At 36.6% G+C, this 21,379-nt stretch overlaps 2 protein-coding genes and 1 pseudogene across 4 annotated transcripts; 1 reads left to right on the top strand and 2 right to left on the bottom strand.

The window, feature by feature from the left end:
• Positions 1-1,358: 1,358 nt before the first annotated feature.
• LOC125470539 lies at positions 1,359-3,843 on the bottom strand (annotated as a pseudogene).
• A 1,057-nt stretch (positions 3,844-4,900) lies between these two features.
• Positions 4,901-8,094, top strand: LOC125470532 (peroxisomal 2,4-dienoyl-CoA reductase [(3E)-enoyl-CoA-producing]-like). Its single transcript, XM_048569735.1, has 5 exons — positions 4,901-5,114; positions 6,178-6,337; positions 6,902-7,071; positions 7,148-7,370; positions 7,826-8,094. The coding sequence occupies exons 1-5, from the start codon at positions 4,929-4,931 to the stop codon at positions 7,978-7,980; spliced, it is 894 nt and encodes a 297-aa protein (XP_048425692.1). The 5' UTR covers positions 4,901-4,928; the 3' UTR covers positions 7,981-8,094.
• Positions 8,095-8,180: 86 nt separating this feature from the next.
• Positions 8,181-15,653, bottom strand: LOC125470531 (ATP-dependent zinc metalloprotease FTSH 12, chloroplastic). 3 transcript variants are annotated; one of them, XM_048569732.1, is made up of 19 exons: positions 15,133-15,652; positions 14,310-14,494; positions 13,898-14,124; positions 13,306-13,583; positions 13,094-13,171; positions 12,770-13,012; positions 12,547-12,687; positions 12,266-12,433; positions 11,872-11,984; positions 11,570-11,786; positions 11,386-11,457; positions 10,776-10,895; positions 10,561-10,677; positions 10,296-10,472; positions 9,644-9,763; positions 9,439-9,513; positions 9,189-9,296; positions 8,966-9,046; positions 8,181-8,791 (listed from the first exon to the last, which is right to left on the bottom strand). In XM_048569732.1, exons 1-19 carry the CDS (start codon positions 15,544-15,546, stop codon positions 8,714-8,716), a joined length of 3,012 nt encoding a protein of 1,003 aa, XP_048425689.1. In that variant the 5' UTR covers positions 15,547-15,652; the 3' UTR covers positions 8,181-8,713. The 3 variants fall into 3 exon arrangements, with proteins under 3 accessions (XP_048425689.1, XP_048425690.1, XP_048425691.1); XM_048569733.1 differs by lacking the exon at positions 12,770-13,012 and having other exon boundaries at positions 15,133-15,653; XM_048569734.1 differs by lacking the exons at positions 12,770-13,012; positions 13,094-13,171.
• Between the last annotated feature and the right edge of the window lie 5,726 nt (positions 15,654-21,379).

Here is a 21,379-nt window from a genome sequence, read left to right as displayed (position 1 = left end):
TGGAAGCCGTGTTTAGGGATGCTTGGATCAACTGCGAAAGTTGATGTTGAGGAAGAAGACAAAGGCCTCTTTCTTCTTACCTCACTTTCAGATTTGTACGAGAACCTTGTGAAACTTTACTGCAAAGAAAGAAACAGTAAGTTTGGAGCAGGTGCAAGCTTCTTTGGTGTGGAATGATACACAAATGAGACCATAGATGATGGTGGGCACAAGACTGCTTAAGCTATTCAAGGTTGAAATCGTGGAAGAAAATTGGAAAGAGTATCTGAGAGAGACAACAGGTTCAGATCCTGTTCCGGAGGCAAGGGTCCACAGTGCTACGGGTGCAAGGCCGGGTTAGCAAGTTTGTGGTGGAAGACTTTGAGTATGCCCTCTAGGTACTCGAAGCAACACTTCTCCTGGTGATGTTTAGTCTCAAGTGTTGCAGGGGTTTTGCAGCAGGTGGAGCTATGAGATTCACAGGTGATGAGAAGGTCCTGAGGTAGGAGGAAGTGTGGGAATTTTGTCTGGCTCGATGGGTTGTTGCTGGAAATAGGCGCGCTGACGAGTTTCCAGGTTGCAGACAATGAAGAGGAGGAAAACCTGCTGGAGGAGACGAGGATGTGTTGAGATCCTGTCTGAAGCTAAATGGTGATTTTTAGCTTGCAGCAGCTGCACATGCATTGGCAGTAACTGAATCAGAACAGGACCAACGAGGTTGATTCAGAGTGTGTAAGGCTAATGGACTTTGGTACAATTTGGCCAAGGTGGAGATTGTTGGATAATGGCCAAATGTTTCCTTGTTTTGTGGCTTGTTTTGTGGCTTAAATTGCTCCATGCTTTGTGGCTTTTTCAAAGCCATGTTTTGTGGCTTTTTCAAAGCCATGTTTTGTGGGAGAATGCTTGGATTAAGAAAAGCATAAAAAGAGAGCATTTGGCAAAACAAGGATACGGATGAGAGAATGAAAGCATCCAAAAGAGATGGTGTGAGCATTTGGCTCTACCATGGGCATGGGTGAGAGAAATCAAGAGAGTTAGAGTGAAAGATCTCTTGTGAAAGAACTCTTGGGGTAGAGTGAGGCTATTGGGAAAATTCTGTGAGTGGGTGTACAAGGGATATGAGATTGGGTTATGTCGATTTAACTCATGTGTAACTTGTACTGTTTTTCTCATAGTGAAGAGCAATATCTCTCCGAGGACGTAGGCAGGTTTTTGCCGAACCTCGTAAATTTCTCGGTGTCTTTATTTCTTGTATTTTATTTTGTTCAACTGTGTGTGATTTTGGTGAGGTTGTAATCTGAATCTCGGTTCCGCACTAACGAACGGGCCAAGGCACAACAGCCACGTGGTGTTACGTTTTCAGAATCGTTGAGGATAGATTTCCGATAAAAATTTTAACCAATCACGTCGCGTCACATGTTACAATCTGTTTACAATATTTGAGGATAGATTTCGATCAAATTTGTAACAAATGATGACATGCCACGTGGCATTATTTACTACCTAATCCTTTCTTTTTCCTCCATATAACCCACCATCCATCCTAAGAAATCACACACCAAAATCAAAATCTCTATCATTCTTCATAGTTTCTGTTTGCTTCTTACATTGTTTTTTCAAGGATGTTATGGGAAATCGATGAGTAAGAGAGAATTGTTTAAGTAATGGGAAAAAATGTTCAATCTCCAGGTGGGCGAACAACTTCCTCACGTCCTCCACGCACTTGTTCTTGATCCGATCGGCGACGCACTGGTGCAGCACCCCCAGCATTTGATCGACGTTCAAGTAATACGCGGCCAGGGTCAGCTGCATCAAGCTATCGGTGCTCTCGTCCTTGACGAAATCGTCGTTGAACTTCCTCGGCACCTTCTTCAACGCCTCCTCGTGCTCCGCCTTCCGATTCAGATCCAGGCTTTTGGTGCAGAAACCGCGCTGTGGACGTTCGGGACCGGCATCACCACGTCGCGCGCCACGCTCTCATCTTGGAAGAAAGTCTTGACGGTCTGGAACTGCATCGCAACGTTCTCGCCGATCTCGAAAACCTCGTCGTCGGAGGTCCTTTCTCACCTTCGCTCCGTCGTCCAACGGCGCCTCTTCTTCCGCGGGGCGGGTGCTGGTACAGGGGCTTCGATCTTCTCTTCCTCAGGTCGACATGTCGTTTTCCGATGGCAATGCTGGGGTTTGGAAAAAATATCTGTGGAATTGGGAGAGATACCGGGATTATAAAGGGAGTGGTTGGGATTTTCCGAAAGGAATTAGGATTGTCATTTAATTCATTCCTAACAAGGATCGAGTGCTATTAGATAAAAAAATTAGGGAGAATTTGGAGTGGCGTTAATCGTGTTTACCGTAATTAATCGTGCTAATCACACGATTGGGATGGGAACACGGCAATGGGAATCCAAGAAGGATTTGTAGTTCCCGCGGAAGAAAAAAGTGGAGATTCTATGTATGTTTATTTAGGATTTAACTTAGAAATAATTTTTTTATTATAATTTAATTTTATGAACATTTTAATTTAAAAGTATTCAGATTCTGATAACTATTGAAAAATTAATAATTGACATCATAAAACTCGTGAAACACTATGAAAAAAAATATGAAACACATAAAAGAAGTTTATTTTAAAGGAAATGTTATTGGCATTTCAAAAATCTCATTCTATACTCCTCACGAGTGTATTTTTCTTTCCTAATATAGAAAGTTTGGAGTGTAGAATGAGATTTTTGGAGTACTAATAACAATTCCCTTTTTAATTACTTTAGCCGTTGGATTTAAATTTGGACCATTAGATATTTTTTTTACTATTGAATTTCATCAAATTAGATCTTAACCGTTGGATTTAATGAATTTATAATATAAAGCTAAAAAAAATACACATATATGGCGGGTCAGCCCCACTAACTCTGAGGCCCAGAAATGAGTTTTGAGTTTTAACTCATATTTGTCTTAAGGATTGGAGCAAGTTAGAATAAGTTTAAAACCTAAAATTTAAATTTTACTCCAAGAGTCGGAGTAGATCTTAAGGGAGTAGGGTGAATCTTTCACAATGCCAAATTATCCTCTTCTTTTTACTTTCCTTTTTTTTAGATCATACCTTTTTTTTTAAATTAAATGTTAGATTAGCTACTGAAAGAGGTTTAAACTCATGATGTCGTGTCAACATATTTCTACTATGTTAAAGGGCCACTTCCAGAAAAAATATTCACAAAAATAAACAACCATAGGGGTGGTTATTAAGTTCATTATTTTTCAAAATAAATTTTCACAACATAAAAAGTTTGAAATTAATTAACAAAAGAAACAAAGCTTAAAAACGGACATTCTATGCCTATACGTACTAGAAAAATGATACAATTGAAGTTTTCGGTTAACCCTTCTCTTCTTACTCCTTTTCTCGAGTAACCCTTTCTCTTCCAGCATCTGTATTTTTTGTTTCTTCCATTCTTGTTCTTTCTCTTTAAACCCATCATCCAGCATCTTCATCTTTTCAACACGCCTTGAAAGCTGAAGGAAGTCTAAAATAAATAAGATCGTGCTTCGTCTTCGTTTACAACACCGGCAATAGGATAGTCTCGTCGGGTATGAAATGAATAGTAGCAACCAACGATGTGAAAGCGTCCGTTAACTAACAGGTATAGGTGGGTGTAATATGTTATCGCCTTTAAAACCTGCACGTTCAAGGTATAATGCATAAGCAAACATTTCCGAAACCGAAAATGGACGTTGAAGACTAGTTTTTCGACAAGTTTTACTTAGACCATAGCTGGTGTATGTATTTAAATCGTTTCTTCCAACTGAAAAATGCAGTACCTGGGTAATATCAGCAAGTGCCTCCTTCTCCTTGCATTCAAATTCCTCCATTTGTTTCCCTACAACTTCTTCTATTTTCCTGGCGAGGTTTACCTCTTTCTGCAAAAACCAATCTCCCTTCTTAACAAAAAAAAAGCAGCAGAAAGAAATACATCTGCCTCCCGCTTCTCAATAGTTGGAATTTTTACCTTTGAGTTGGGTGTGACCGGAACGACGCCGCTTGGCTGCTAATTTTTAGCGCCAAAATTAAAATAAGTTAAAATAATGAAAACTAATAATTTAATAGCATTCATCTTGGCACCTAAATTTCTTGATCAAATCTCCATTTTTATAATTTAAATGTAGATTATGTATTGCTTGTCAATAAAAGCAAGGAAAACAAATTGGTAGGAAGGATAAAAAGGAGCTAACTTTATTTTGTATTTTTGTCAATGAAAAAGGAGTTACTTCTACAATTTACTTTTGAAATTTTCAGTGAAAGAGACCTAATCTTTCAAAAAATTTCACATAACATGTGAAGTATTAAATTTAACAGTTTAAGCTATTTTATGCCTCATTATACGGGCCTCTATTAATTATATATGTGACATGCACAACGATTACTTTTAGAAGGCAATCAAACCATATATTAGTCTGTTTTTAATTTTTGGCTGACACAAATTCTACAACTTAAGTAATCAAACCCTAAAGATTTAGAATAAACGGGTTCAAATCGAAATTAGACACAGCCTAATTATCTTTTGTAAGTGAGTTTTATAATTTTTTTTGAAAGAGATACTTTTTTTGTTTTCAATGGCATATTTCTATTAGATAAATAATTTATTTTTTAATATGCGTCAAACATTTAATTAGCTAGAAGATGCTACTAAGATTATAAATTGGTCACGAAAGAATCTTTTCTTGCGCATATAGTTAGAAACTTAAACATAATAGTTGTTTAAATTGTTAACATTTTATAAATTTAGGCAGTAATGTGAAAATTTTAAATAAATAATGTGGTTATGAAAGTGGCAAAATTTGTAATTGGCTCAATAAAATATAACAATTTTTATTTTGCACCACAAACTTTACACATTGATCAGCATATATCAGGCAAATCTGTAGGAAAACAAGAGCTCCAGAGAAGCGAGAGAGAGATGGAGTCGCCGTTCAAGGCTGATGCGGTCAAAGGGAAGGTGGCTCTTATAACCGGAGGCGGGTCAGGAATCGGGTTCGAAATATCGACCCAATTCGGCAAGCATGGAGCATCCATTGCCATCATGGGCCGCCGGAAGCAAGTGCTGGACTCTGCCGTCTCCGAGCTTGGCTCTCTTGGAATTCAGGTGCCTTCTCTTTTTTCAAGCTCTTTTCTTTTCTGAGGTCTGTTTCGTTGCTAGGAAAATTGAGGGAAATGGAATTTGATATGATTATGTTTGTTTTCGTTTTGATAAGTGAACTATTTTGGCGGTTGGGTGATGAGAAAAGTTAGGAAAGATATTGAATTTCTGACTATGCACTATCTTATCCTTTAACTCCCTAGCTGGGGCTTTGTTTTTTTAATGTTGGCGTCTCTGTTTTACTGAATTGTGGGCTTGTTTGGTTGCTGAGAAAATGAGGGAAATGAAATGGAATTTCTTTTCCAGAAAAGCATAATAATTGTGGTTCTTCTTGGTTGATTGAAAAAGCAGGAGCATTTCGGAATTTCATTTATACTTTGTATGCGCATCTGGGTTTACTTTACCGTTCACTATCTCAACTAAAATGGGGTTATCGGTTGCCATTAAATTACGAGTGTTGAATTATGAATGCGTCGGTGGCCTTATTTTCATTGGATTGTTGACTTGTTGTATACTTTGGAGTTGAAAGGGTGTGTGCTTGTTTTAGTTACAAGTAATATAGTGTGAATTGAAAGGTCAGCAATTTAACGAAAAGCAGAACCTGTGTTCACTTTGGGCAAAAAAAGGAATGGTGATTCTGTTGGTAGAGCAATTTAGGGCTGCATAATTGCATTATGATCTTAACTATGAGATGAAAAGTTGAATAGTCAGCAACACAAGGAGTAGGTTCTAGAGTTTACTTGGCGGGCTTGAGATCGTTGTGGTTGTGGTTTCATTCGCTGGCATTAAATGGCTTAAAGTCCAATTCTTGGAGTAGTGATTTAGTATTAGTCCATAAGTTCATTTCGTATTGGATTTCATTAATTTACTATGGTTGCACCAACTTGTTCAGCAGTGTTGAATTCCAATATCCAGTAAGCCTCCTGAGGCATGTCTTGGCGGCTTTCAGGCATTTGTCTATATGACACTGATTTACTTGTGGCTTGCAAACGTAATATGTGATTTGGAAGGATATTCGTTGGTCATATAGGTCAAGATTTATTTATTTCGTGTTTTTCTTTTGTTTCAGGCTGTTGGTTTTGTGGGGGATGTTCGTAAACAGGAAGATGCAAAACGAGTGGTGGAATCAACTTTCCAGCATTTTGGTAGGCTTGACATACTTGTGAATGCCGCAGCTGGCAATTTTCTTGCATCAGCAGAGGACCTGTCCCCTAATGGATTTCGAACAGGTTGAATGTTGTAACAATTCTTATCATATGTTTGCACATATGAATTTGTTCTAACACATGGTTATTGTTATTATTTTGTTTATTTTGGTATCAAATGAAATTCTTCTTATAAATGAGTGGCTTAAACTTTTTTAGCCAATTATTGAGCACTAGTTTTGGTGAAAATGTAAGTGTGAGGTTTGCTCTAGCTTGGGATCTTAACGTTTTAAGTTTAACATGAAACTTTTGTAAATTTCGAAGATTTTAGGTTAACAGATAAAGGATAAATAGAGACATGCTTGAAATCAGAAGAAAGCAAGAATGGGTGCATTCATAAACTTATTTCCCATTTTACGTTCTTAGGACTTAACCCAGCAATCTCAGCCTTTGAACTCAATTGAAATTGGAGACAAGTAATAACAAACATATGAGATACGTTGTTAGGCCAATAGTTGACTTTCTAAGGTGAATTCAAAGTTGCAGTACATATTGAGGTCTTTCACTAGATTATCATTGTGCTTTACGTATTTATGGGTGCTTTGAGATTTTGGCCAAAAGACCATTGATTTCATCTGTTTCTTGCAGTTATGGATATTGATGCTGTTGGCACATTCACAATGTGCTACGAAGCACTCAAGTATCTTAAAAAAGGAGGTCCCGGAAGGGGCTCATCTGGTGGTGGAACAATATTGAACATCAGTGCTACTTTACATTATACAGCTGCTTGGTATCAAGTCCATGTATCAGCCGCCAAGGTTTGTTTGATAGGTTTTCAGTTATCATGTCTTCTTTTAGTGATCAACGTAGTTTAAAATGTTCCCGTTTCAACAGGCAGCTGTCGATGCCACTATGAGAAACTTGGCACTGGAGTGGGGAACTGACTACGACATTAGGGTCAATGGAATAGCACCGGGTCCCATTGGTGATACGCCTGGCATGAGTAAACTTGCACCAACAGAGATAAATAGCAAAGCTAGAGATTACATGCCTTTGTATAAACTAGGGGACAAATGGGATATTGCTATGGCCGCTCTCTACCTTACTTCAGATGCAGGTTGGATAGCCTTCTCTTGTGCCATTGAATATCATCATTTTTGTATAGCAACATGTGATTAACAATTGCATAACTGTAAACTTTCGTGCCCAAACCAGTTAAGAAACAGTATGAAATACTGTCGATTATCAAAGTGCAAGAGTCCATCCTTGTTCCATATGTATCTGGTTTCAGGACTATTTATGGGCATTGTCTTCTGATGCTTCAGCTTTTCAGTGTCATCCAGTCCTATTATCCTTTGAGTAGAATAAAGCGTTCATTCTTAACCTTTAGTCAGTGAAATACTAGAAAATGAAACCAACAAAACATTGAATTGGTCATGATGCTCATGTCTATGGGTTTTGCTAGCCTTCTCTTTTTACGTCATTCATTTCCCCTATCTATCATTGGGAACTTATTTATCGATTTATTTTCTGAAAGGATTGGAAACTTATTTATCATTGTAAATTTTGCAGGTAAATTCATCAATGGAACTGTCATTGTAGTTGATGGGGGACTTTGGCTGAGCCGGCCTCGCCATCTGCCAAAAGAAGCAGTGAAACAACTTTCCCGATCAGTAGAAAAGAGATCTAGAGATGCACCAGTAGGGGTTCCGAGCAGCAAGTTGTAAGGCATAGCCGCATAGGATAACTACATGGCTATTTTTACGGTTATTACCTTCAACGCTCTTGCAACTTAATTCGCTACATATAAGTATTCCAATAAAGGAATTTATTCCCATGAATTGTTAATAATTTTCATGTTCTTGGATCGTTGAGGAATTTGGCACCAACAGATTGCGAATCTTAATTCTTGATATATTCATCGGTGTACGAGAAAATTTAGGAACTATTTCATACATAATTTAGGCTCGTAGCATTACAAAATAAATTTTGGTTATGCTATTCTGAGTTCGCAGTCTTACAAAAATTGATCATACACTTGAGCAGGAAAAGAAAGAACAAGCAAATACAAAATTGACATGAAGCACCAACTGAGCCTAGTTCTGTTTTCTTCAGTAATCTGCAACCGATCCTCATTTCGAAACACGACACCCTTCTTTTACATGCTGACTGCCCACAGCTTGCTTAGCGATCCTCAAGGATTGCCAATGACAGGTTATCGTTGTCGGATTAGGTAACAACATCCAAGGCTCGGTAGATTACAGGTTTCAAGAGCTTCAACAAAGTCGGCTTTCAGGCAAAATGTCATCTTGATATGCAACATGCGACCAGTCATGTCCGCTGGAAATGGACTTGAGCACAAGCTACGGTTGATTCAAGAAAACACCGTGGACATCCCAGCTGCTTCTTGTTTTCAAGATTCCCATGCACCTGCATTGAGCTGATGATCCCGGCAATATTTTAACATCTATGCAGTGGTGCAGGATATATGTCCAGTGGTTTATACCGCAACTGATCGTTGTGTGGCAGCGGACCATCCTAAAAATATAACCAAATGATAACACATGTAAGTTGGAATTCATTTCAAGAAACCGGTCTTCAAAAAAGCGCTACAGAAATCATAACAAAAGAATTCATCTAAAACCATCTATAAATTTAAAAGTTGAAACGGATATCAAACAATTCGACACTAGCAACTACTGAAATCGATACCTTTTCCAAGTCTATCTGAAACGGCTTCACAAAATCCTCAAACATCACAGGAGAAAGATCCTTAATTTTCTCTTCAACCTCCTATAAATTGGAACGTGAGATTGTGAGAAAACATATCTAACAAGTTTGGTGCAAGAATTTCATAAGATCAGTAAGTAATTTAATTGTTATCAACTCAACATTACGGTGTTCACAATTAAGAGAAATGTGTTCTATAACGTACCAAACCAGTAATCCTCGACTTTTCTAATAGTTCCTTTATAATCATGTCCAATATGTGCCTATTGTTTCTCAAACCATTCATTGCGAGTTCTTCTGTTTCTTCAATGTACTGCAACGAATACAATACACACCAAAAGCAGTTTTCAACGAAATACATGAGGCCATTAACATTTGACAGGACCACTTACATTCAGTAGTATCCTTTTTGCATAGCTTTAGAAATGATAAAAATGAGAAGCAAATTAAATTACCCTTGTCAATTCTCGAGTAAATAGCTCAGACACTTCAAGCGTCATATTGGCCGGAATCACATGGGGGTCATCCCACTAACATCGTGAACAAAGATAAGAAGAATTAGTTGATCAAGATTATCAGATAAATAAAAAGAATAAGGTTTGCAGCATTTTTTTTCCTTCCTTTATATGGATATTTGCGAGTTTGGAGAAATAAGAGTACCCTGTATCTGATCAACTCGCCATCTGGACTATCTGGTCGATCCACAAGTCCAACTCTCTTGGTTAAAGATGTAAGCCCCAACCTTGAATTTTGAGGGCTGATTACCATCTCTCGAGCAATCTGAAGACAAGACTTAAATGAGGAAAGGGATAATACTAAATTGTGTATTAACTACTTCTAAATGTGGCAAACCATTTGTGAAAGTATTCAGAAGAAAACATGTTTAAGACAAATCTCGTGAAAAACTCATCTTGCCTATGAGGCATTGACGCATTGTGCAATTAAGCAAGGAATGCTATTCTGTTCATCAAAAGGTATACAGCATGTAAAGAGACAAGCTGTGTTTGACAGTACTTCCAAGAGGATTACTTGAATGCAAATCCCTTTTATTCATTTACACCTTGAAAAACTACGGTTCACTGGTCAATGACTTTGCTTTGCCTAAATTTAAAGAGGGAAAGGGAGAAAAGGAAATGAGCTAATTACACTTTCAATGCCTTAAATACATGTACACGACTCAGGTACACGATAAACTTTAAAGCAAAGAATGCTAAATGACATTTAATTCATATAACTTTGTGCAAATTGCACTTTATATCTCATGCAGAGAAGTAATTCCATAAATTTATATCACGAAAGTAATTGTCATTACCTTTGTTATCTTCTCCAAATCATCTCTTCCTCCATCAGTTATGTCATCACCAAACACAACACGCTCAGCACAACGCCCACCATGAGCTACCACCATTTGCATCATCATGTAGCCAAAGGTCGTATAACCTTGGTCTACCATATCTTCTCGGGGAAAAAACACAGATATTGCAGTTTCCTGTTCATGTTGCAAATAAACCTCGTCAAAGAACCACTCCAACAGAATTTCAATAGCATAATTTTTTTATTAATACCAGAATTTGTACCTTTCCACCAGGCAGAAGCTGAGAAAATGCATGCCAATCAAATTGAGGAAACAGATGAGCTAACACTATGTGACCAGCTTCATGAACAGCTAGCAGTTTCTTCTTTTCCGAAGACACCTATGATATAATTATATAAAACTCAGTGACCAAATAAACATTATACAGCACTTGTCACTGCCGAGGAAACCGCTAAAGAACAATCAACGCAGACATACACTTTGTTCGCATTTTCGCTGCTCTTCTTCAGTAAGAAGTACACCCATACCCTCAAGCAATTGTTTGTCTAACACATCAACAATGTCTTCCTGGTAGATCTTTGAACGCCCTTTCCTCACCTGAAAAGTGAAGGGTAGAAAACAACATGCAAATAAACTTGAGTGAGCTGTACAGATACACTAGATTGCAAATATGCATGAGAAGCTTTCTCTTCAAAATAATAAATACATATTTTATTCAAAAGCATACTCATAATCTATTCAAAACTTAAACATCATATGAAACATCAAATCATTTTTTATTTAGATTCCAGTAAACACTCACACCACTTCACCAAATATAACTATTCACCAAGAACGGTCATGAAAAAAGTCACCATCATTACACTAGATTTGTTGTATTCTCATTGATACGTTAATGATACAACAGTACATGTATAGGTACCGATTAATAAACCTAGTTCACACCTTGGAGCAACCAATGCCACTATAATTACCGGTTCAATTTCCTCACCATCAATACCTCGCACAACTCCTATTTCAAGGGAACAGTAATACAAACAAAAAGTTTACTTAAGCTAAACTTTTGGTGTTTGTATGTTTTACTTACTGACATGATTGCTGCTTCATTGACAAGATTCCGAATATCTGCCCCAGAAAAACCAACAGTGCGGAAGACAAGCTGAATTGGAAGAAAAAGGAAGCCCAAAACCAAATCAGATTGTCATCCATACTATATTAAACAGCCACCAATTACCAAAATAAAAAGCACCAAACCTAGAGATCACACTTACTTTACCAAAGTCTACATCTTCTGCAAGTTGCTTTCCAGCACTGTGCACACCAAAAATTTGCACTCGTTGCTTTGCATCAGGCAAACCAATATACAGTCGACGGTCAATACGCCCAGGTCGAACAAATTCAAGGTCTAACTCATCTGGCCTATTCGTAGCACAGATGAATATCACAGCTTGTCTAAGAGAGAACCGATCAACACCAGTTTTTTCCTTCCTAGACATGAACACATACTGAACATTAAATTTCATTATACAAGGAAAATGAGAAGCATGTAGCTTTGTTCAATTAATATACTTACTCCCCATCAAGCTGTGCAATCAAAGCCTCAAATGTTGCTCTCCTTCGAGGATCCAATCTTGCATGCCTTCCAGCAATTGCATCTATTTCATCCACAAATACAAAAGAAGGAGCCTGAAAGAAGGATAGTAAATTACAATGTTTTGTATTAGTGTTCTCAGAGAAAATAAAAGCACAATATCCAGACTGCAAAAACTCCACAATGTTTTGCATTGGCGTTTTCAGTGAAAATTAAACATTAATTTCATCATCTGTGTCAGCACAATTCCTCCAAAACATTATGATTCACAGATTTGTGACAAACACAAATACTTTGTGAATGATCTCCTAAAAGAAATGTCATTGTGCTAATCTGTGATATTACATCTGTAAATTAGAAAGAGAAGGATGCTTACATTTCTCCTTGCAATTGAAAACATCTCATTAATTCTTGCAGCACCACTTTTTTCACTATCTGTGAACTCAGCACCCGAAGCAAAAACAAATGGCATTCCACTTTCCTTGGCTAATGTCCTCGCAAAAAGTGTTTTGCCAGTTCCAGGAGGTCCAGAGAGAAGAACACCCTGTTAGGAATGATCATCAACGAACTTTTTACTTTCTTTTGTAAGATTTGCAATATTTCAGGCAAAAGTCCAGCATAGCTGTCTTTATCTTTCATGAAACAAACTTGACTTACCCGGACAAACTTGACTTCTCTTTCATAGTATTGCATTGGATTTCCCATATAAACCATCAGCTCGTCAAGAAGATCCCAAACATCACCTCCTAACACAACTTCCTTGGACATTGATTTTGTTTCCCCCACATCTCCAACTGGCTGAAGGAGTATAAGGTGCATTGAGAACTCAATAATCCAGATAATAAGAAGATAAAATGAGACAAAATATTTGGAAATTTACCAAGATAAAATTTTCCGCATAAGCCATGTCAAAAAGTTGATTATACTTTTTGTAAAGGAAACGCTTAGAAGTGATGTGCAGAAGCATCACAGACTCGCGTATAAGCCAGAGAATAAGTATCCCAGGCACCAATGCAACTAGAACTTTCATAAAGTAGTGGATCTGGCGCTTTTGAAGAAGATCAACTTCAACTCCAGAACTTGAGATAATCTCAAACAAGTAAGGGTCTAGGGGGATATCAACCTACCATAAAAGGAAAAAACACTAAGCCTTCATAAGTCTAGATAAATGAGGGTGGCTATGAAAAAAATTTGGTAAACTTACAACATATTCTAATGGAAAACCTTCTTTCATGGTAACATATATCCTTTTTAGGTCCTCAGTAAATACAACAGCAGCTACCTGTCCAAAAGGAATACAGCATCAGAAACTGCCTACCTAACCCTTGGCTCACAATGTTGGAAAAAATTCCTTGAGATATCTATTAAAAAGGAGAGAAAAATAAATAACGATAACAGGTTAGAGCAAATTGTTACCTCAGAGCAATCAAGCTTCTGAAGAAAGTACGTATATGGAAGTCTAGGACGATATAGCCACCATCTTTTAGCTATCCATAATGCCCTGGTTCCCTGTGTCTCTGTTACCTTTTCCACCACATCTTTGCGAAGACTGTTTTCAACCTCTTTCATGTCAAATTCAACTACATACTTGGATTTTGCAGAGTCCAACTGCTCAGCTAACTTTTCCTTCTGAAGGATCACGTTCCATTTTTGAAGTCTTTCACGCCATGTTCCACTATCTTCTTGAACTTGACCTGCAAAGCAAACACCAAAAAGAATTAGCCAGAGTCCAATACAACAAGCATAACTAACTTTACATGATATTTAACAATAACAATCGGTTAGTTGCAGTTATGTTTGTAATCTCTAGAATTCAGTGTGGACTGACGGTACACATACACCCAGACATCAAATCGCACAATTCTTGAGTTCAAAGTTGCTCACTTAAAGGGGTTTCAGACCAAATAATCAATGAAGATAAAACATTTTTTAAACCAAATTTTCTATGCTAAATTTGTAATGAACACCAACTCAAATTACTCTAAATAAATTCCAAACAGACACTGACCAGAAATTCCCAAGTCTTCCTCCAGTTCCTTCTTCTCCTCTGGATTTAATTTCACATTACTGTCAATAATTTGTTTCACATTCTCCTGAGGCGGCTGTGGATCATCATCCCACGCATCCTCTCCAACATAAGAACTATCATGAACAAGTGTTCCATCAGGTCCTTCAACAAACTTCTTCATCTTCAAGCCTTTGGGTGTCATCTTCCTCCACATGCCTTTCTTAAACCTACAGTGTAACAGAGGGCCGTGATTATTGAAAGCAGAAAGGATCCCCTTAAGCATCTTTATCTTTATTCCTCGTTCTCCGTTGTTTTTGTTTATGACCTATCTATGTCATGTCTTAATCTTTAAATCATAAATGTGATGTATTCAACATGAACTAAAGGATAGATACACACAAAAATAACTTACCTTCTAACATTGATTGGAGATGGTTCAGGAATCACTGCCTCCATATAAGCCTCTGTCAACTCTTTTCTTTGACGATTTTGTAGAGGAGCTCGAATTGCTATATATATTCTTTGACAAGAAACTAAGGTAATAAAAACATAGAAAATCAAAGCAGCAACTCTTTTAGATTCCCATGTCTTGAGATCCTGAAAATAACAAATGAAGAGACCATATCATTATGTATTAAAAATAAAAGAATTTGACTGCATCATTACAAAAGTTTATCAAGAGATGGTGCGTTAGCGACTTATAAATATTAAGTATCACCCTTTTTGTGGCGAAATAAGTATCACTTTTGCAACGATATAAAAATGATAAAAACTACCTAAGCTATAGAATCGCGTTTCTGCCTTACTACTTATTTCAATCGCTTGTAACATTATTGAAATATTTTGATAATCCATTCATCATCTAGCATCTATGTATTTTCTATTCATACGTGAGCAGGACAGTTTGGGACTATCTTATAAAATCCACTTGATTGAAAGTTATGGAAACTTTCTGCATCAAATTATCTGCTGTTTTCAAACAAGAGGCATTCTATTGTATACTTCGCACTCCACAAACTATTTCAAAAGGATCGACCTTCGTGCCATATGAATGTCATTGGGTATGTGCTTGAAGAGTTACAAGTGTTAATACAAATGCTAACATTTCCAATTCAAAGTAACATTCGGTGCCCGCCGCTACTTAATCAAAACAAAAAACTCAACTTTGCAGCTTATTAACTGTTCTACTTTCTCTGCAACCAAACAGAAATTAAAATTGAATCTAATTGTCTTACCTTCCAACGTTCCCACCGATTCCAGCTGACGAACTCCGGCAGCAACTCAGTCCTAAACCGCTCCAACTCAGTCCCACCCTTCTTTAACCCGTCCCCAACTCGCCCAACAAAGTCACCTACCGTCACATTAGCTTCCTTCAAATCAAACCCAGTTTCCTTCTTCACTGACTCACCAAAATCTGACCAAAACCGCTCCGAACCGCGGCGTATGGACCGAGTCAGACTCTGCCAAGAAAACCTATCAGGCCCATTTGAATTTACAGACGCCATAACTCGAAAGGTTGGCTTTTGCCGGGAAATTTTGGGTCTGTGCTTTGTGGGCAGGTTGAAAAGAAGGGGTCTTGGAGATGTGTGACTGAATGGGGTCGAAGAAACGAGAAGTGGGTTCGATTTGAATGTGATTTGAAGGTCCATTTTTTGGTGGAGAACAGGGAATTACAGAGATTGCATAGAGAAAGAACTTGAACAGAGGAGTGACTGCTCCAGTTTTTTTAGAGGGTTTGGGGTTTATCCGGTAGACCAAGTTCATTCCCATAAAAAAAAAAGCTGGCATTCAACTCATTTAGGGCTGGTATAGACCTGGTTTGGTACTGAGGTGATTCTGAAAAAAATTGCTATAAAAAAAAATTGGGAACTGTTTTTGTGTTTGGTAAACACTCATCTTCAGCTTTTTTTCACAGTTTTGGATGAAAAAAAGCCAAAAACAAGAAGCTGCAAAACCAAGCTTTGAAAAACCGGCTTTTTTTCACATCAGTTTTACATAAAAGTTTACCAAACACTCTAATACTGCTTTTTTTTTTTTTTTCAAAAGCACTTTTACAAAAAAGTTTACCAAACACTCTGCTGCTTTATTTCACAACTGCTTATTCTCACAGCACAGCAGAAGCAGTTTTTTTTCAAAGCACAGCAATACCAAACCAGCCCTTAGTATTGCTGTACTTTGAAAAAAAGTTGCTTCTTCTATGCTGTGAGAATAAACAGCTGTGAAATAAAGCAGCAGAGTGTTTGGTAAACTTTTTTGTAAAAGTGCTTTTGAAAAAAAAAATAATAATAGTATTATAGTGTTTGGTAAACTTTTTTGTAAAATAGATAGGAAAAAAAGCCAGTTTTTCAAAGCTAGGTTTTGCAGCTTCTTGTTTTTGGCTTTTTTTTCACCCAAACTGTGAAAAAAAAGCTGAAGCTGAATGTTTACCAAACACAAAAACAGCTCTCAGCTTTTTTTTATACCAACTTTTTTCAGAATCACCTCAGTACCAAATCAGGCCTTAATCCATTCAATAAACACTGATATACCTCATAAACAATAAATTGGTTAAATGCTTCTCCACCCCATAAACAGTAAATTGGCTAAATGCTTCTCCACCCTTAAAAAATACGTTGGCACAAAGTCTAAAAATGCACTGGCACAAACGATCTTCACCCCTACAAAAAAGTATTTATCAAATATAGCCAAATATTAGTTCCTAATTTCAAAAATGTCAGTTTTTATAAAACATTTCAAATATATCCAAATTATCACTTGAATATACACAAATATCCTTAAGTTTTAAACCTAATAAATAAATAAAAACCAAAACCTTATTTGATGAAGAGTTATCACAGCTAAACCTTAAAATTGGAGGAGTAGGCATCGACTGTTGGTGAAGAATTGTGCACCCCTAAACGAAGATGAGTGTAAATGGTTAATTGTTTGCACTTTTCCTCGTCTACGTTTTCTCTTTACTTTTGTAGTTTTTTTCTTCGATTGAATATTTATGGAAGAATGAACTATCAATTTTTGTAATATTATTTATCTCAATTTTCCTTTGGATTATATGTGCTTCGTATTTAATTTTTCACACCTTTGCATTATTAATGGTGTTGTCCGTGTTCGGATTCTGTTTTGAAGATTATCATTGACTATGGTAGTGAATCGAGATATTTGTTGTGTTCTTAGAAAGTGCAAAAAACATATTTTAAGGTTTACTGAATAAAAATTCTTTGGGTGCATATTAAAAAAATTAGCGAAAGCACCACTTGATTATTGCACAAGAATTTTTTAATTAACAACTAATTATTTGTATGAATTAAGAGTATTTGTGTCTATTTAAGTGATATTTTAGATATATTTGAAAGTTTTTATAAAAACTGACATTTTTGAAATTAGATGCTAATATTTGGCTATATTTGATAAATACTCCTACAAAATGCGCTAGCACCCAGCTCATTTATTAAAATATTATTAATTTTTTTATAAATAATAAATTTTATTTTAATTTAGTTTAATTTCAGATATGATTTTTAACCAATTTCGTCACCCACGTGTCACTATCTATTTGGTGAGTTTATGTAATTTTATTTAGTGTATTTTGTTAAGTTTATTTTGTGAGTTTATGTAATTTTATTTCATATGTTTTTTTAAGTTTATTTGGTGAGTTTACTTTTATTTAGTGTATTTTGTGAGTTTATGTAATTTTATTTAGTGTATTTTGTTAAGTTTATTTTGTGAGTTTATGTAAGTTTATTTTGTGAGTTGGTGTGTTTAAGTAAAGTACTAAAAATATTTGGTGCGCTTATTGTACTGGACTATCTCGAACTACATTAGCTTCAGGGACTAAGCTGGACTGGCTTAGACTAGACTAAGTTGGACTAGCTTAGATTAGACTAAGCTGGTCTAACTTAGTGAAGCGTTTGGTATAATATCGGACTAAACTAATTTTTTTTTTTTTTTTTTACTTTTCCGTTTAAAAACAACAAAACAACAAATATTAAAATATTATTTGTAGTTATTTAACTTTTAAAAATCTAATTAATGTTTCATTTTCTGCCTTTACTTTTATTTTAAAAGAACAGCATTTATTTTTTAAAGAATAGACCAATATTTCCAAAGCAAATCCTCTATGCTTCTTTATTCCTCTCCGCCTCCCGCCTCTTCACTTCTTCTCACAAAATCGGTTGCAAATCTTAAAATCAAAACACATAGCAAGAAAGAGATTGAAGGAGGTGAGGTGCATGTGTGATTGGCTCAAAGGTAGAAGATGAGGGTTGGATCTGGTTTGGGTTTTCTGGGTGAAATTTTCAAGCTCATCCCATTGCAAATTTTTTTTTGGTTTTCTGGGTTATCTGGGTTCGAATTTTGGGAGTTGGATCTGGTTCTGAAAAGGGAACCTTGGGAAATTTTGTTGTTTTTTTGTTTCGGATTTTGTAGGATTTGGGTTTGAAATAGGTTGTGGGACGTGAGAAAGAGGTAGATGGGGGGACGAAGAGGGTAGGAGTGAAGTGGAGTAAAGTGGTCTTAGCGGTCCGCCCAATTTTGGGGGGTTTCGCTACGAAGCTGTTAGTTGGACTCAGTCAAGGCGAGTCTCACTAAACGTAGTCCCCGCGTGAAACAAACACCGGATTACAGTCCAGTCTAGTCCAAGGAAGTTTAGTGAAGCCAAACAAACGGGCCCTTAAAGTACTAGAAATTACATCTATTACTAAAAGTAAATAAGAAATTATTTTAAGTACTACAAATAAATAAGAAATTACCATAAGCAATTGAGATAGTGTTTTTCCAACAATGATGTGTTGAGTTTTTTCCAATGCCCTTGAAGACCTTGACTACTTCTGGCATCTTTTCCATGTACAGCACAAAACGCTTCCATAATTCTACTCCACATTTCTCGCAACTCCATTTTGTTACCCGTAATTGGGTCATGAGTAGAGTGAACCCAGCATTCACACAACGTAATATCTTTAATGAGCTTCCACGTAGCCATTTTTTTCACACAAAAAGTATATGAAAGCTTTGGTAGAAAGTGCGGAAAATATTGAAATGTGGTGTAAGGATAAGGATGATGGTTAGGTATTTATAGAAAATAATAATAATAATAATTTTTATGTATTTTTTAACAATTTTTTATTAATTTTAATTTAGTTAATTAATATAGACCGTTGGATTTGAAAAAGATTCAAATCCAACGGCCCATATGTTGACACGTGGGCAACGGTCATAATTCTGACCGTTGTGCCTTTTTTTTTGGGGGGGGGGGAGGGGGGGAACGTGGACCATTGATCTTTGGATCGAACGGCCCATATCACATCACGTTACTAGATGTTGGATTTTAATTCAAATTTTTTCGACCATTGGAAATCCAACGGTCCAGGAAACTAGCCGTTGGAAATCCAACGACCTATAACGAGCCATGTGGCCTCCCCTTCAGCTACGCGAGTGTGCTTGCGCATGCGAACCCCGCCCGTTTTTTCTTGTTGGGGACACGCCCCCATTCGCTCATGTTTCGCATGTGCCTGATTCAAAAAAAAATTCAATGGCCTTTGACGTCTTGCTAATGCAAGCATGACATCAGATGGGCCGTGTCATAGCTCAGCACATTTTGGACTGCCCTGGAGACTAGCTTGGGTTATCAGCTGAGCTATTAGAGTGGGTTGGAGTGAATCGGCTGGGTGCCAGGCCAAAAAAGGTGCTGGGAGTCGGCCTAAGCCCTCCCACTAGACTTGCTCTTATGCTTTATGTTTTAAAACCTTTGAACAAAGGTCCACCCTTCAAGAGAGAAAATGAACACCTAGGATAAAAAAATTGGATTACGACTTAAATTTACCAAGATTGATATAAATGATTTCATTGGCACGAGACGTTATATGGTTGTATACTCAATGAACATCTAGGATTAAAAAAATTGGATTACGATTTAAATTTACCAAGATTGATATAAATTATTTTATTGGCACGAGACGTCAAATGGTTGTAAACTCATTTAATGTAAGTTGTTTTTGTCGAGCTCAAGTACAGCCGAAGTACTTGAGCATTGAGCCCCTTGAGAAAATATTTTAGAGCAATGCTTGGCTCATCAAGATTGAGGAGTTCCTCCTCGATTCACTTAGTAGACGATTTACAAAACTTCGTATTTATAATCGAAATAATTCATATTATAAATATTTATGTAAAATCATCTTTACAAAATACCAATTAAATTTGAGATTGTTTAGCCAATCTATTGTAACTAATAAATAAACGCCTCTTAATGTTTTTACCGTATATGTCTATCTGTTTGTATACAGTTCGCTGATTAAACAAGCTCATATTTTACTAATACTTTTGATCAATGATCTTTAAAAAGTGATTTATAACATGAACGATTTTGATTATAAGTATAAAGTTTCGTATATCGATCTCAACTTGAGGAAGGACTTATCCTCATCCATTGAAGAATCAAGTTAATCCTCATCCATTGAAGAACTAATAAATAAACGCCTCGAGTTCTAGAGAATGAATCGCTTCTCAGATCTTTCTTCTCTTTACATCGAATAAAATAAAATAAAAGATACTCATAAGACATAATTTTAGCAGAAAAAATAAAAAAATCAAAAGAGAATACGGAATTCACCTCTCAACTCAAATTACTATTCTTTTCAAGCAGAAATAGCGAGGCAATGATTATGTCAACGAAGTAGCAAATCTATCATGTGACACGCTTGAAGCAACCCATCGGTCCCACATCCCCTTCCAACTGGCGTTTTTCTATATATAAATTTCCACTTGGGCTGATATAACAAGTTTGTCATCCATTACTATATAAAGCTCAACAGTAAAAGCCACAAGCACTTCCAAAAGGTCCCAAAAGCCACCCACTTCCTTCGTAGGATATGCAGGGAATTAAAAAGGTTGCCACTAAAACCCTAGATGCATGTGTAGACATATATACTAGTTGTTACTTATGTTTCAAGTTTAATTAGGTTGGAAGCAAAATACCAACTGGTGAAAGCAAATACCAATTGCTTTTCTTAGAAGCGAAACAATAACAAGGAATTGTTTGTGCAACTTCTGCTCTACCTCTACAGTTCATAAGTTGAGACATCTATTTTTTACTATTTCATATGAAGTTATGCTTGTTTTAAGACTACTCTAAAAGACGACGTTGAAGAAACTGTTAGAATTCGTTCACAATGCCAAATTTGTTATAGAAAAAAATATTTGAGTAAATATAGTACATGAATCATTTGAGTTACGGAATCTAGTTGGATAACTTAAGATATTAGATGGGTGAAGTGAACAAACTCAATCAAAGCACGCATGAATGGCCTGCAATAGTTAGGAGAAATGGTCACTAAAAAGCTGCGTTAGTCTCTCATTGTAAAGATAGTGATGGTATAAAAGTGTATATACATTTGTGCATTGCGGTGGCTAAAGCAGAAGGAAGCAAAGTATTCGAACTTGGTGAGGAAGAACGTTGCAAGTCTATAATTTGAACAAGGTACTATAATTATA

This window comes from the organism of the source record quoted next, unplaced genomic scaffold (genome assembly GCF_019419815.1).
Source record: "Pyrus x bretschneideri cultivar Hongxiangsu unplaced genomic scaffold, Pyrus_bretschneideri_v1 Contig50, whole genome shotgun sequence".
NCBI classification, from domain to species: domain Eukaryota; kingdom Viridiplantae; phylum Streptophyta; class Magnoliopsida; order Rosales; family Rosaceae; genus Pyrus; species Pyrus x bretschneideri.
The sequence above is the reverse complement of the archived record's forward strand: the minus strand, read 5'-3'. Positions and strand labels throughout refer to the sequence as shown.

Bases quoted from the DNA above. Each gene is read 5' to 3' on its own strand.
- LOC125470532 (XM_048569735.1), top strand. From the start codon at position 4,929: ATGGAGTCGCCGTTCAAGGCTGATGCGGTCAAAGGGAAGGTGGCTCTT. The intron at 7,072-7,147 runs GTTTGTTTGATA...CCGTTTCAACAG, and splicing joins TCCATGTATCAGCCGCCAAG to GCAGCTGTCGATGCCACTAT. The intron at 7,371-7,825 runs GTTGGATAGCCT...TAAATTTTGCAG, and splicing joins CTACCTTACTTCAGATGCAG to GTAAATTCATCAATGGAACT.
- LOC125470531 (XM_048569732.1), bottom strand. From the start codon at position 15,546: ATGGACCTTCAAATCACATTCAAATCGAACCCACTTCTCGTTTCTTCG. The intron at 13,584-13,897 runs GTCAGTGTCTGT...TTTGCTTTGCAG, and splicing joins GGAAGACTTGGGAATTTCTG to GTCAAGTTCAAGAAGATAGT. The intron at 11,787-11,871 runs GTAAGTATATTA...GTTCATGTCTAG, and splicing joins ATTGCACAGCTTGATGGGGA to GAAGGAAAAAACTGGTGTTG.